The sequence below is a fragment of the Myxine glutinosa genome, chromosome 7 (genome assembly GCF_964187855.1).
Source record: "Myxine glutinosa chromosome 7, kmMyxGlut1.1, whole genome shotgun sequence".
Classification (NCBI taxonomy): Eukaryota; Metazoa; Chordata; class Myxini; order Myxiniformes; family Myxinidae; genus Myxine; species Myxine glutinosa.
The window spans coordinates 96556116-96572057 of record NC_136267.1 but is presented as its reverse complement, the minus strand read 5'-3'; the positions used below and the strand labels follow the sequence as shown (position 1 = coordinate 96572057).

Sequence of the window (15942 nt, the reverse complement as noted above, 5' to 3'; positions counted from 1 at the left end):
GCTCCGCACATGATCCTCTTACTTATCACCGCCTTACTCCAAATCTCCTCCCAAACGTCTTTCCCTTCTCTTACCTTCCATCCATCTCTCTCTCGTCTCTCCACCACTATCTCCTCTCACCATCCATCCATCTCTCTCCCTCGCTTCTCATCGCCATTATCTTTCCTTTCTGCTAAACTCATTCTCTCAATTTATCACCACACCACTACCCTACCTCCACCCCTCCACCGAACCATCCCAATCCATAAGTAATCAGTAGATGCTGCTTGCAATGGAAACAATGAGTGAAAATACTCAAACAAATTGAGATAATATATAGTTTTCTCGCTTTTGAGCTATTATTGATTTGTTTACAGTCATATTTCTGGTGTTCATATAAGTTTGTGAAAATGCATATGACAACTTGTCCCTTTTGGTCGTTAGGCATGGTTACTCTGTGGTAATGTCTCCACAAGGCAGAAATATCTGAGCAAGAAAATAAACAATTTTCAAGTCACCTCTAAAACTATACATAAACGTATTATGCATGAAAGGCTTTAATTAATAATCCAGCAATCTTGGAAGAAACCACAAGTCAACTCGCATACTTGGATCTTTGATGTACACCTCCCAGTTGAAGGTGAAGTTTATCGGGAAGGTGGTGCTGTTGAGCATGGTAGCGTTGAAAATGAGAATACATTTTTGACGCAGATTTCCCATAAAGAGCTGCAAGCCAATGAGTGCAAACACACTCAGGCAGAAGACGGTGAGAATCATGACATCGGAAAGCTGCTTTGTGGCCTGAATCAGTGCACCCACAATGGTCTTCAGACCTGCGGAAAACACAGCATGAGACCACATGGAGCCATCACCCACCACCCAACCCAGCCATGCATGCTAGACGAGCGTGTTGAGTGCATGCTTCCAGTGTCAAAGTACTTTGCATTGTGGAAAGTGGCGAAAGTATTTGACAGCAGCAGTAGTTTGTCCATGTAGCAGCTTGAGATCATGAGAAAAGGAAGAGTTCTAAGAGATCTTGCCTCAGCAGGGATAGTTGGGAAAACTGGGGTGTACTGGGACATGTGGTGCATTGGGATGCCCCATCTCACAGCTATTATTGGTCAATGATCATAATTGCCAACACATTGGTTGAACATTATATTTTATTTGATCAAATATCGATTTTAATAAAGGAAATGCAAATATATTCGCCCTAAACATCACTGGCGAATAATAGCTGCTGCAAGGGATGTCCCTATACAAACTATCCCCCCCCCCCCTCCCTCTCCCCCACTATATGATGCAAGCAAGATATGTGCCCTCCCCTCCTTTCCTCTTCACCTCTACCATAATGGTGATGCAGTGGTAATGGGAGAACAAAAGGGCGTGTCAAACTTCCGGTTATCCTCATGCAGGATAGTACGTGGAGGGTGAAAGACTGCATGGGTAATTACTAAAACAAATAATCTCATTTGTTCTGAGTAAATTTGTTACTCTCGATTGGCATTTGAGGTTGCCCACAGCTAGAGAACGACGACTCCCATAGCTACCCATGAAGTTCTTTTGGTCTGCTGTAGTAACGTGTTTTGTGTTAAACTCGTAGAAGTCCAGTTACCACGACAAGATTCGCATAGAGTTTTCACCTGCTACAAATTTCACGTTTTCTTTTGAAATTCAGTCAACGCAGTGAAGAGACACAACGTTACATGATAGAAATGGGCCGAGCACATAAAACCATTAAATAAATAGCCCGAGGTTTTGGAAAGAAGTAATTAATATAGAATTTTCAAAACGACACAAGGTAGTGTACAATTTTGCCTCCACGTTGCTCTGGCTTTTAGGGAATTTCATTTGATCATTACAATGGCAAGAAAAAGTATCACCTAACCTCAACCCTCCCCCCCCCCCCCCCCCCTTCCAACCATCCATAATCTCTCACGATAGCCATGCCCTAATGTGAAGCCGCGCAGCTCATGATGAGAAGCAAAGTGGGCTGGTGCAGTTCATGCACTAAGCATCCCTTCAGTGAAAAATGCGAAGGGGGTTAGAGGTGCTCCCCATCTCCCCCAAACCAGATATGAAAATCACAAAAAAAAAAAATTTTTTTAACCCAATGCCTTCCCTTCTCACTAGCAAAATGGAGCAAGAGGAGTTCAAACAATATTATCGGATAATTGAAGGTTTGTGGAGTAACTACAATGAAGGGCATACGATTATATGTGAAAAGTGTTCAGTTACATTGTTATTGTGTGGGATCATATTAACTGTGATAATTATAACTCTCGCTGTCCCATCAGCCTAGATTTTGTATACAAAAAAAATAACAAAAGGGTGCAAGTGACAGACCACCAAACAATTTTCTTCTCCCAACCTCCCAAAAGAATAAATATAAAAGGATGAATTCCTTGATTTTATTGACAAAAGAAAAACTTTTTAAAATGATACAAAAATCCCTGGCTACTACAGGTAAAGAACTTGAGACCATCTATGTGATTGAGGGGAGACAACCGAAATTATACAATGTAAATGTCGTAGTGAGCAAGACCACCTCAAGACTATCCTGCCATATTGAATGAATGAATGAATATTGAATCAAGACTATCCTGCCATATTACAATACATTATCCTACTACAGAATACATGATAAACTATAGGGTTCATAGATTACGATATCCTGCTCAAAGTTCAAGTATGTACAGGAGGGCCTTGCCATTTGCGGGGGTTATATTCTTGAAAACCCAAATCAAACTTAGGGGGTAATGCGGAAAATAGGGCGAGGGACTTCAACTTTAAAATTTGTCCAAATGGTGCCCTTAATTAACATTTTTGTACATTGTTTTTGGGCTATTTATTTTCATTAATAAAGGTTATTAAGATCATTAAACTTACCTTTATAAACAAGGATAAAAAGACAAAATATCACAGCCCCTGTGATTTTCGTAATTTTGCTGTACAGAGTTAAAGACCATCAGTCGGCCATCTTTGGTCGGATTACAAACCAAAATCTTCTGCATATGTATACTCTCATGTATTGTCTTTGTGCCAGGTTTGAACAAAATGGGTCCATGCATGTCGAGAAATGGTTGGGGATACATTTAAGTTACAAAATGGCCCCCAGTTGGCCATCTTGGATCTGATCTCGAAAAGAAAAATGGCGTGCATATGCAACCCATTATTCATTCTCTGTGTGCCAAGTTTTAATAAGATCGGTAAATGCATGTCTGAGAAATGGTTGAGGACGTGGTCAATATCGGGCGTTTTTTACAGCTAAAATGGCCGCCAGTCTACCAGTCGGCCAACTTTGATGAAATTACAAAATAAAGTGAGGTGCACGTGTATGCCATCATGTGTTGTCTTTGTGCCAAGTATGAATGAAATTGGTTGTGGGCGCACGCACACACGGACGGACGGACAGACAGACAAAATCTAATCCATAAGCCCCATTTCGGACGAAGTCCAACGGGGGCTAATAATGGTCATAAACTTGATCCAATAATACGATGGCGTTGTTCATGATAGCGATGATAAATACGAGTTGATGGGGATGATGGTGATGATTAAGTTGGAGGGTTTGAGGAGGTTATTGTGCTGACGGCTCATGTTAATTGGGAGAATAAATGTGGAAAATAGTTTGCCAACCCATGATTATTTGAGCACATTGAAAGTAATCCGCAAACCTTGCATCATTAAATTCATCGCAATAGAGGGAATCCACAAAGGGGAAACCCATGAACGACAAGGACCTCCTGTACTTCAATTTTACGGAAATAATGATTTTGAAGATCGTTAAATATAATTCGGAAGTTTAACGCTACTGGAGCATTCTAATACAGTGTATTGACCTTGCGTCATAATTTAAGAGATGGAGGCTTTATTAATTACCAATAGAATGCAGCATCAATCAGAATTGTACATAACCATTATGGCAGCCTCTTCTTCACCGCGCTACACACAGCAAGCCCTCTAATTTTTTTGTACCATCTTAGGTCGGATTATTGTCTTTGGTCGGGTCAAGCTTTTGCTTTTCCATTCCATCGATTGTTTATAAGGGATTTTTGTAATAATTGATAAATCAGCAATATTACTCCAGAAGAAATACAGCATGACACAGCACAGACACTGAGCAGGCACACTCAGACACTGCCGACAAAATAGGAAATGAATGCATTGTCCCACCATCGTAGACTGACCCGGTGTCCTGTATGTTATATGTTCCGATTCTTGTTCAAAATATAACATTCAATTTAGATAAGTTGTTCGTCTATCATAAACTGATGATCATATACTGATAAGACAGACAGATATATGGCAGACTGATTGCTTAACCATGTTTTCTCTTTGCATGCTTGCTGTAATAACTATCTATCTCTTAGGTTATAATGAAATAGATGTTCTTGGGCTGTAATTATATTGATTTTAAGCGGTTTATATAATTAAATGTCCTGAAAATATAATGCTTCTTATAAAGATCAAAGAGATGGGCTGGTAGGATAACCTAACGATATGCATCCTGGTCTCTGAGCTGTCTATCCTGGGTTAGAATCCCGACGCAGCTATAAACTGTTATCTGGTGTTTCACATGCAGAACAATTAATCAATGTGTGTGCTGTCCCTCGGATCAAAGTTTAAACGGAGTGTCCCATCTGCCAGAACTGGTGGTTGGAGGAAGTGAAAGATACCAGTGAAAGGTCTTTCTTCAAGAGTAGGTGAGCTATCACCAGCACCCTGAACAAATTGAAAATTCCTGCCCAAACCAACTCCAGTTGAATGTCAGGGAGACAAATTAAACATCTGGGCTCATGAAACACATGGGCCTAAACACTTTCCCTGGCAGATCCCACGCAAAGGTGGCAAGAAATGGGGCTGTTAAAGTAGTAGTAGTAGTGGTGGTAGTTGTAGTAACAGCAGTGGTTATGCAGATCAAAAAGAGAACTTAACCAAACAGAGGGATCCAATCTCATGAAATAAACCTTACACTTTCATGGAATGTAACAAAGAAATACCTATTTTCCTAGGATACCAAAGAAATACCTAATTGCCTGGAATACCTTACACTTGCCTGGAAGGTAACAAAGACATTCTCTTTCATCATATATCTGTTTTATAGACATTAGAGACAAACTACAATTCCATCGACCATATTGGAGGCACTAAATTTGACAAACCAAAAACAAAAAAAAACATTTCAGTGGAAAGGGGGGGGGGGGAGGGAGGTGCGTGGGGTGTCTGGGGGGCATGTGAGCCTGGGAGGGGGGCGACGACAACAAATTCTGCCTCATCTCAGGAAAACACATCAACTTCCATTATTTAGAAAGTAAAGAAAACCTCAAAAAAAAAGTTGACCATACAAATGGACTGATTTTTATATCCAATGATAGGCCACGTCAGGAGCAATATCCGAGTACATTCGTAATTCCCCAACATACATTTAAGTTTTCTAAAAGGAATGACCCAGTGGTTTAGGCACTGGGCTCCTTCCTCCCTCTGCTCCAAGCTCCACATTTTTATCTTTAACTATTTCGTCCCACCTTATCACATACCAAGCCAAATATCCCAATTCATGTATTATCCCTTCTGCTATATTTAATCTAAACCAAGGAAAAGGTTTCAAAGACTTCAAAAAGATGTCTGTACTCCTGTGAGTTCTGCCCACCCCTAATCCAACAATACTCCCTCCCTCACCCCTTTAAAAATCATTCTAGATCCACATTATTCCATGATTCATGCAGGTTCAGCATGCTAACAGGATGCAAACAAATAAATCAACAAATAAACAACCAAAAAAAAAAAACAATAAAAATATTCTCAGCAAAGCAAATTCCACAGGCCTGCTCCATGGCAACCAGCAATGATCGGCCATTTATGCAAAAAGCTTTATGCATCAATGAATAAAAGAAAATGCCGGAATGTTATTTGACTTGTTTAGATGATACTTTTTTCCTAAAAAGAAAATTAGCAGAAAGAAGTATCAGAAGAATGAAAAATGCCTTATTGCAAAGTTTTGTTTTCAGCAAAAAAACATGCTAATTGTCGCATACATTTTGCATAGGCAGGCACTGGGCGATGCCCAGCAGCTGGTAGACAAGCATTGGGACTGGGTATATCATATATGCATTGAGCTATGAAGCAGCATCTCCGAATTGTCTGTTGCAATGATTCATGCAAGATGTAAAATACAGGTCTTTATTGCTGTATAAATAAAATAAATATTACAAGACCTGTGCAAAACTTTCCCTGATACACTTGCAATCCCGTTCTCTGATGGAAAGTGACAGCAGAGTTAAGACAGACAAAAATAGGAGGAAATAAAAGCAGACAGACATTGGAAAAAGAAGACAAAATATAAATAAATAAATAATATCACTGCACCAAAACTCATTGTATTTGGGAACATCCATGTTATAATAAGAGAGGTGCTACCAACTATAGCCATGTTATAATAAGAGAGGCGCTACCTTGGGAATGAGCTACACTCGTTGGTGGTGCCTTCCTTATTTAAAATGGCACCACTGTTTCATACTCGCACACTAATTCGAAAGCAGAGCATACATCAGTGCTCACCATTCATAACCCAGCATACCTGGAATGACTGAGATTGTTTTGAGAGCTCGTAGGACCCTGAAAGTTCTCAATGCTGAGACGTTACCCAAATCCACAAATGAGGTCACGTATCTGAAATGCATGAGAAGGTTACATGACAGCAGTGCGACCCAAATTGTTGGCACGCTTTATGTCGAGTACGCTCAACATCTGAGAGAGATTCAGCATCTTAGCCAAATAGAATCGATCAAATATTATCATTTCCAAACAAACAATAAACTACAACGTCTTAAAATGGGACACTCTCCTAATCCAGGGGAACAAAAAGATCATTTGATTCCACCCAGCCCCTTGTATTTATCCACTGTACCACCATTGCTTACGCCATGACAATGACGATGAAGTCAAGCCAGTTCCAAGGATCACGCAAGAAGGTGAATTTATCGATACAGAAGCCGCGAGCTAGAATTTTCACCATTGACTCAAATGTGTAGATGCCTGTGAAGGTATTCCTGTAAAATAAGTAAAATAATAAACGCACAAAGTGAGGATTACAGTCGACACTGGAAGATTTAACACTGATTACTCTTTGAAGATAATAAGGTATAGATAGAGATATGTGTGACTCACCATTGCATTCTGGGTATAGCGTGCTTCCCACAGTAGTAGTACACCGAGGCCATTTTAATCATAATATTAGGTGTACCGGAAAGTAATGTCGGTTTTCAAAGAGGAATAAACAGCTTTAAAAAGGACATTACTTTCCAGTACACCTATTATATATGCACCAAGCAGAGGGACAAGTTTTTAAAGCACGTTAACCTGTAAAGTCATGATATTATTGGAGGTGTGTGCATGTGTGGGTGTTGATCGTGGAGACACTGATAGCACGTTGAGTTGGACGTTTAAATGTCCTATATTGTGCTTCAGGCCTGGCATGGATGTAAGGCTTACTCGACATTCTTCGTCCATGCTGGGGGGTCATTCAACGTCATGAAGACACAGTTGGTAAGGATGGTGAACATGATGAGAATGCTAAAGAGCGTGCATTCTCGTTAAGGACCAACTCGAGTTTGGGAACAGGGGACTAGGACAAGCCAAGCAATGACCCTGCCCTACCCTTATGGCAGAAATATCGGTCCCGTTTCACAGCACAATTGCTCCAAAATGTCACCTTTCAGTTGCTCTCCTAATGATGCATGAGTCACCCATATTACGTTACAGCTTTGAATGTTTGCTCACAAATTGCAACCATTTCCATCCTCAGCACCTGCCTTCTCACTGAAGTCTTCTTCATTTGCCCTTTCAGTCTCATCTCAGTCCTTTTGGTATTACCTTGTCGTTGCCAATTAATTAATCACCAACACATAAAGTACTAATAAGACTAAAAGGACCAGAAGAAGAAGGGCTTGAGTGGGAAGGCAGGTGCTGAGGATGGAAATGGTGAGCAAATATTCAAAGCTGTAATGTAACATGCATCATGGTTCAAAGCCTTCTTCCTTATCACCAAGTTCATTCTTCCTCTGAAATTTCAGTGTTATCTATCGTGCTGCAATTTCATCAGCCTTCAGCCATCCTGTGTTCTCTGACCCTGCAATCCAATGGGGATTCAGGTTTATTTCAACTGCTGTGCTGCAACCTCTTTCACAAAATAAAGAGCAACAACATCAGAGGTCATGTATGTGACCAGCTAAAAGACAGACTATAAATATTCCGATCAATAACGCATTAAATTGAGATTCCCAAAACTTCTTTAACCTGTAATTCTAAGATTTGGATTCCCAAGTATAAGCAACTAAAATTGGTACAAAATCAGGTACAAAGACACGTGTAAGGTTAACAGACTGGACTTTGTCAAGTATAGCTGCTATGAAAAAAAACCTGTTATACCATATACCATAATATGCAGAATACATCATGTGACCAGTCACTTGACTTCTTTTTTCATAAAAATGAGGTCAATATGCATTTGTGAAACTTTAACTAATAGCAGGTACGTCTGCATCTTGGCATTGACAAACTTAAACAAAATCCAATTGTCCGTAATTATTTAAGAAAAAGGGCAGGCCATGGTGGGGAAAAGGGAAGGGCATGGAGAGGAGATAAATTTAGACAAATAAAATTGAGAAAAGGAAAAGTGAATAGAGGAAAAGAGGAGGTGTTGGGAGAAAAGGAAAGAGAGAAAGGGAAAGAGAGAAAAGGAAGGAAAATAAGTTAGAGGGCAAAGGGTGGAAAAGAGACGAGATTAAGAAATAGGAGGAAAGAGAGGGGAGGGAATATAATTATAAAGGGCCACCATATTGCCAATGGAAAAAGTGAATGGCCACTTTAGGAGAATAAAATATGCTGTCTTGTAAAAACGATGAATACATATATATATCATGCATGCCTGAATAAGATTCCAAGCTACAGTTACCAAGCCTAGTACATGAAGCTAAATGCTTCAAAGTGAGCAGAACAAGGATATGAGTGTGTCAAAACCTTGATGGCAAATCTTCGCAAAGGATTTAGAGGTCCAAGCATGTACAAAGCAGGGTTTGCACTGAATCTGAATATCGATTTTCCTTTGTTGATAATAATGAATGTCTGTGGATGGGAAGAAAGCGGGAGGAAAACCAGAACGACATCATAAGTGTGTGCGCACCAGCAAAGCACAGTGGGAAGTGTGAGCGCATAACCGACTGTGCATTGTTACTTCTATGAATGTGTGTAACAGCTTCTCCTTTTGAGACACAATAGCGATAGCACAATAGCAGAATAACAATAAACACCTTGAATCTCCAAACCTTTATGTCATCTGGATTAAGATTTGTCCCCCAACTATCGTTATTACCTCCACCACCAAAGGTGGATGGGAGGCTATGTTTTCACCCCTGTCTGTTTGTCTGTCTCTGGGCAAAATACCTAAAAAAGCTATGGATGTATTCAGATGAAACTTCATGGACAAGTTGGGTGCGTGACAAGCACAAATTCATAAGATTTTGGTGAAGATCCGGATACGGATACGAGAAGTTTTTCATTTTTTGTTTGTGTTTGTGTGTTTGTCTGTCTGTGAGCATGATATCTCAAAACGTTATGGACAGATTTGAATAAACTTGGTGGACATGTTGGGTGGCTGCCAATGACGAATTAATTGGATTTTGGTGAAGATCCGGATCTGGTATTGAGAATTGTTTTAATTTTTTGTTGGTGTTTGTCCGTCTGTCTGTGAGCAGGATATCTCAAAAAGTTATGGACGGATTTGGACAAAACATGGTGGACAGGTTGGGTGCATGTGATAAGGACAAATATATCATATTTTGGTGAAGATCCGAATATGGACAAGGACAAACCCTGACTTTTTTAATCCTTAAAAGTGGTTCTTCACCATTGAGGGATAGGGCCAAAGATGATATATGGCATGATATACGTATTACAAAACGTTGTGGATGAGTTATGACACAACTAGGTGGACGAGTTGGTTAGGTGACAAGAACAAGCCGATTAGATTTTGGTTAAGGCCCAGATGCAGATTTTGCCTATAAGTGGTATACAAAACGTAAACTGTATAGCCTGGTGGAGGTACTGTATGCGCTCTACCGAGTACCATTTTAGTTTTTCTTCTTTTTACCTAGTGCTCTACTAACTATAAGCTTTACAGCTTTCTTTAACGATCAAAATTCCTGTAATGATTACGTAACATCCTTTCACCCTCAAGCTTAGTCAATGTACACCACAGGGTATGGTTGAAATCTTCCCACACAGATGGTGGGGGTGGAGGATGGGTGAAGCTCTTATATTTTCCTTTCCTAATGATTTGGAGAAATTTATCAACCACCCTACCCATATTCCAGATCCTGGTTACCACTCTCCCAATACTCTGGACCTGTTGTTCACCTCCAATCATTTGCATTATAGCTACATAAATTAATCCCCGATTTGTTCCCCTGACCATACTTTTATCAATATCTCTTTACTTACCACTCCCCCTCCTCCGTCTGCTCTCTCTAAAAGGCAGTATTAGTACTTTAATAGCACCGACTGAACTAGCATGAAAATTATATTTTGACTTTACTTGGGAATATTACTGCCTCTTTTAGGGCGATGCCTCTGTCTCTGCAGAACTTAAGGCTAAAGTTATGGTTGCAGGAATGGAGGATTATATCACCTTCTCTTTTAAAACAATCCCTTCTTCTAATTCCTGATTCAACCGATCCTGCTCTGCAGCCATTTGTGCACGGTATGTGGCATATTGGACTTGGAAAAAGTCTTCTTCCTCTGACTTACATTCTGTCTTCATCTCCACTCAAAATCATTGCAAATAATAGGTCTTTCTTTTATTATCTTGAGCCATAAGTACCTCTAACAACTTCTGTCGCACTACCTATCCTTTGCTTTTCTGCTCCAATGATACTATTAGCTGTCTCGTATTTTGAAGGAGTGTCCTTCAGAATTTCCACCTGTGGTTGCACGTTTATGTCCCTTCTGCTTAAGAACATAAACTTTTCCTCTTAACGAAACATGTACAGCTTATTCCAAAGAACAGTGATTGTTTAAACTTTAAAGCCTTCCAACTACCATCCTATTGCTCTGACATCATCCAATCACTTGTTTTTCTCGAATTACAATTGAGCACTTTCAACCTTTCTCCATACCCAAAAGTTCAGCGACCCTAATCATTAATCTGAATATAAAATTCTCACCGAAGGCTGGGACTAGACCACAGCCACAGTTCAGATAATATTGGAATAACCACGTTTGGCCCAAATCAATTTTGGTTTCTGTAAAGCAGATGCTACAGCATGCTGCACATACTCCATGATGAGGTGTTATTCAATGGTTAGTGGTGTGGCGTTCGGGTTATGGTTTAGGCCTCCTGCATGCCTTGCTGGGCATTCACGTTCTAAGGCGGTATAGTAGAAAGCAATACTGTGGGTAACTGAAGACTGAAGTCTGTTTTATTTCATACGAAAAATAATTTAGTGATTAGGAAAACCCTTTGATTTTAATCGACGCACAAGAAAAGCTGCACACAGGAAAGGGCTGCTCAACGCACTAGACATGTCTCATCCCATTTAGATGTGGTCTCTATGGCGAGGGTACTTGCAATAGAAATACCATGCTCCTGTTTAGAAATACCATGGGGTTTGTTTTGATGATTACACACGAGCCAAACAGCTCAGTTGTTGTTGTTTTGTATGCAGCCTGTGTCTGCTGGTTGCATCATTTCTCTGGAAGAGCATTTGTGCCACTGATGCAGTACCCCAATTACCACTTAGCTGGTACTCAATTTGCCAACCTCCGAAGGATGGCAGGCTGAGTCAACCCCCCTGGCATTAATTCAACAATCGACCGGGATTTGAACTCAGGATCCTAGGATCCCAAGCCAGCACCCTAACCGTTAAGCCAACACCAGGCTTAAACAGCTCAATGAAGCTCAGAATTGCCATGATCCAGCCATCATCAAAGTCGATGCAAGAGTTGACAGTGCCAGCAAGATGGGTTTTGAATATTTTAGGTACTAACTCAGAATATTTTGGGTGCTAACTCAGAACATGCGTATATGGCATGGTCTGTAGCATTATAAGACCATTCCAGGAAACCCACCACCATGTCTAAATTATGCAGCAAATTCAACCGCACACTCAAAGACGGTTAAAAAGCCTCATATATTGAACAAAAATCAAAATATAATGCCTGCAGATCTTTGCCTTCATCTGCCACAGATAATGTATACACGAGGCCAAAAAGTCTTGCAAATTAAAAAGCATTTCTATTATTGCTCTTTAGTAAGTGAGTCAGCACTCTTAGTAAAAGCTCAGTAAAGGTACAACACAGCCAATAAATCATGTGTCACCACTCATCATTTTGAGCCTCACCTTCACGGTGCTGTAGAAACAGTCTATGTCCTCAAGAGGTTCTCCGACCAAATGTGAAGGAACATCACCGTAGATGAAAGGCAAGGTTTTTCCTGCCTCAAGGTCATTGCTGGGTTTGGGCTCTTCGTCCTCACTCTCGAAACCCTTTGCCTTCTTCAGCTTCTCTTGTGCCGCCCGGTGCTCAATTTGTGCGAGCGACTCGGGAGTGAAGCGGTGCAGGCTGTGCGCTCCTTGTGGTGGCAGCAGTGCCGTTGCCATCTTCTCATCCTGCGCCAATTGCCTGACCCGCTTCAGCCACGAATTGCCTAACCCGTTTCAGCCTGACCCGTTTCTAAACTACAGAATTGGGTGAGAGAGAAAGTGGGCACACAATCACATCTGGGTTGGAGTAATGGTTTAAATTATTAATTCACCAATGTACATCACAAACATTATTTGTGGTTTCTGATAGCAATTAAAACCTTGTAGTATGCTGGTGAGAGCATATATCAGTTTGTGGGGATGCTTTTAAGCAGAAGGGACTGGGAGACTTGTAAGGATAGAGGGAACAATGAATGAAGTCAAATACAGGCAAATCCTTAAGGAGAACCTGCTTCAGAGTGCAAAAGACCTTAGACTGCAGAAAAGATTTATGTTCCAACAAGACAATGACCCCAAGCATACAGCCAAAGCAACACTGGAACTGCTTCAGGAGAAGAATATATAAGTCTTTTAGTGGCCAAGCCAAAGCCCAGACTTAAATCCCATTGATAATATGTGGAAAGACGTGAAGAATGCTGTTCACCGACACTTCCCATCCAACTTGGCAGAGCTTGAGCAAATCTAGAAGGAGGAATGGGGGAAAATCTCCAAATCCCGATGTGCAAAGCTAATACAGACATACCCAAGAAGACTCCAAGCTGTAATCGCTGCCAAAGTATTGACTCAGTGGCTTGAATACTCAGGTATTTCTGTATTTCATTTTTAATTAATTCGTAAGATTTTCCAAAAAAACTTCCACTTTGACATTATGGGGTATTTTGTGTAGACCAGTGACAAAATTTTTTAATTGAATCTATTTTAAATTCAGGCTGTAACACTACAAAATGTGAAAAAGTCAAGGGGTGTGAATACTTTCTGAAGGCACTGTATATACAGTGTGTATATATATATATATACATACAGTAACGTGAAAAAGTAAGTACACCCCATGTAAAGTTTTGACTTTTTCAACATATTTCAACATACAGCTATTTGATTTTCATTTCAACAATATTGATAGATAAAGGTGATATAATATAACAAATATCATAAACATTTACATTTTGTAGTCCATTGTATAATTTAAATAAACATAAATGCAAATTTCGCATGTGGAAAAAGTAAGTACACCCTTGGCTCTAATAGGTGGTATTGCCCCCTTTGGCAGAAACAACCTCAAGTAGGCGTTTCTTATAGCTGTCTACTAGTCTATGACATCGACTGGGAGAAATTTTTGCCCACTCCTCCATGCAGAATTCTTTCAGCGGTGCGATGTTTGAGGGGTTTCTTGCATGCACAGCTCGTTTCAAATCCCCCCACAACATCTCGATGGGATTTAGATCCGGGCTTTGACTTGGCCATTCCAGAACCCTCCATTTCTTTCTTTTCAGCCATTCCTTGGTGGATTTACTGGTATGTTTAGGGTCATTGTCATGTTGCAAGGTCCAACTTCGGTTGAGCTTCAACTTTCTGCCAGATGGCCTCACATTATCCTCAAGCACCCTCTGGTACAATGAATAATTCATAGTGGATTCTATGATGATGAGCTGCCCAGGCCCTGATGCAGCAAAGCTGCCCAAAACAATAATATTTCCACCACCATGCTTTACAGTTGGTATCAGGTTCTTGTGGTCAAATGCTGTCTTTAGTTTTCGCCAAACATGTCTTCGGGTACTGTGGCTAAATAGCTTCACCTTTGACTCATCTGTCCGGAGCACATTGTTCCAGAAGTGCTGGTCTTTGCCTAGGTGTTCATTGGCAAACTTTAGTCTTGCCCTGATGTTCTTTCTGGACAGCAAAGGTTTCCTCCTGGCACACTTCCCATGTAGATCAAATTTGTGCAGCCTCTTTCTAATGGTAGACTCGTGCACTTTGACATCAACAGTGGCAAGAGCTACCTGTAGGTCCCGTGATGACATTCTGGGGTTCTTAGAGACTTCTTTCAGCATCTTGCGGTCTGCTCTCAGGCTGAACTTGCTGGGGCGGCCTGGCCTGAACAAGTTGGCAGTTATTTGGAATCTTCTCCACTTGTAGATAATCTTCCGGACAGTCGAAAGATTGATTTCAAATTGTTTGGAGATCTTTTTAAATCCCTTCCCAGACTCGTAGGCATCCATAACCTTCTTTCTGAAGGCCTCAGAGAGCTCTTTTGAATTTGGCATGGTGACGCCGCACACTTCAACAACAAACAGCAAACCAAACTAAATGTCTGAGGTTTAAATAAGACAGGTTCCTCCAAGATCCTCTCTAACGATGTTCTAATCATTTGCACCTGAGCTGGTGCACCTGATTCTAATTTTAGGTATTTGAAGTAGTGATAAATGTAGGGGTGTACTTACTTTTTCCACGTGCGAAATTTGCATTTATGTTTATTTAAATTATACAATGGACTACAAAATGTAAATGTTTCATGATATTTGTTATATTATATAACCTTTGTCTATCAATATTGTTGAAATGAAGATCAAATAGCTGTATGTTGAAATATGTTGAAAAAGTCAAAACTTTACATGGGGTGTACTTACTTTTTCACGTGACTGTATATATATATATATACAGACTTGGCATTTAATATGGAATATTTTTTTTGTGGGGGTGAACTTACTTTTCAAGATGTCTTAGAACCAAAAGTTCATTGGAATTATGTTGAAATTATTCTAGATTTTGTTAATGTGACCTTTAAAAGAAACAGCCTCCTCACTCTCTCCTCACTCTCTGCAGACCTGGACAAAATCACAGACTGGTCAAACAAGTGGAACATGTCTTTCAATCCTGACAAATCTCACACTCTTACAATGTCTCTCCGAAAGGACCGACTGGACAACCCTCCCATCTACTTTCTCAACAATCCTCTCCAAGAAGTTCTGTCGCTCAAGCTTTTGGGTCTCACTATCTGCCATGATCTTTCTTGGGAAAACCACATTTCCAAGCTGGCCTCCAAAGCCAGTCGCCGACTGGGCATCCTCCGTCGTGCGAAGTCCTTCCTTGGCACACCTGAGCTCCTCACCACATACAAGGCTTTCATCCGCAGCTCAATGGAATACTGTTCCCCCCTCTGGGCTGGTGCTCCTGCCTCACACCTTGCTCGGCTTCACGCTGTTGAGGCCAAAGCTTTCAGAATCATTGGAATCTCCTGCGATGTAGTCAACACCGAGGGCCTTTCACTCACTCACCGCAGGCAGGTTGGTGGTCTTTCTGTCTTCTACCGACTCCTCTCTGGCCTTGCTCCCCCAGCTCTCTCTGTGCTCTGTCCCCCCAATATTCCTTCAGGTCGCACAAGATCTGCCTGCAACCCTCTTATGGTTAAACTGCCAAAGTCTAGGCT

At 40.7% G+C, this 15942-nt stretch overlaps 1 protein-coding gene across 1 annotated transcript in view; it reads right to left on the bottom strand.

Moving 5' to 3' along the window:
* LOC137417442 (sodium channel protein type 1 subunit alpha) overlaps positions 1-15942 on the bottom strand; it is a 269938-nt gene that overhangs the window by 231755 nt on the left and 22241 nt on the right. The window contains 6 exon segments of the mRNA XM_078782028.1: positions 607-812; positions 6560-6651; positions 6903-7031; positions 7474-7563; positions 8987-9105; positions 12378-12713. Coding sequence (XP_078638154.1) covers positions 607-812; positions 6560-6651; positions 6903-7031; positions 7474-7563; positions 8987-9105; positions 12378-12635 — 894 coding nt within the window. The 5' untranslated portion in view covers positions 12636-12713.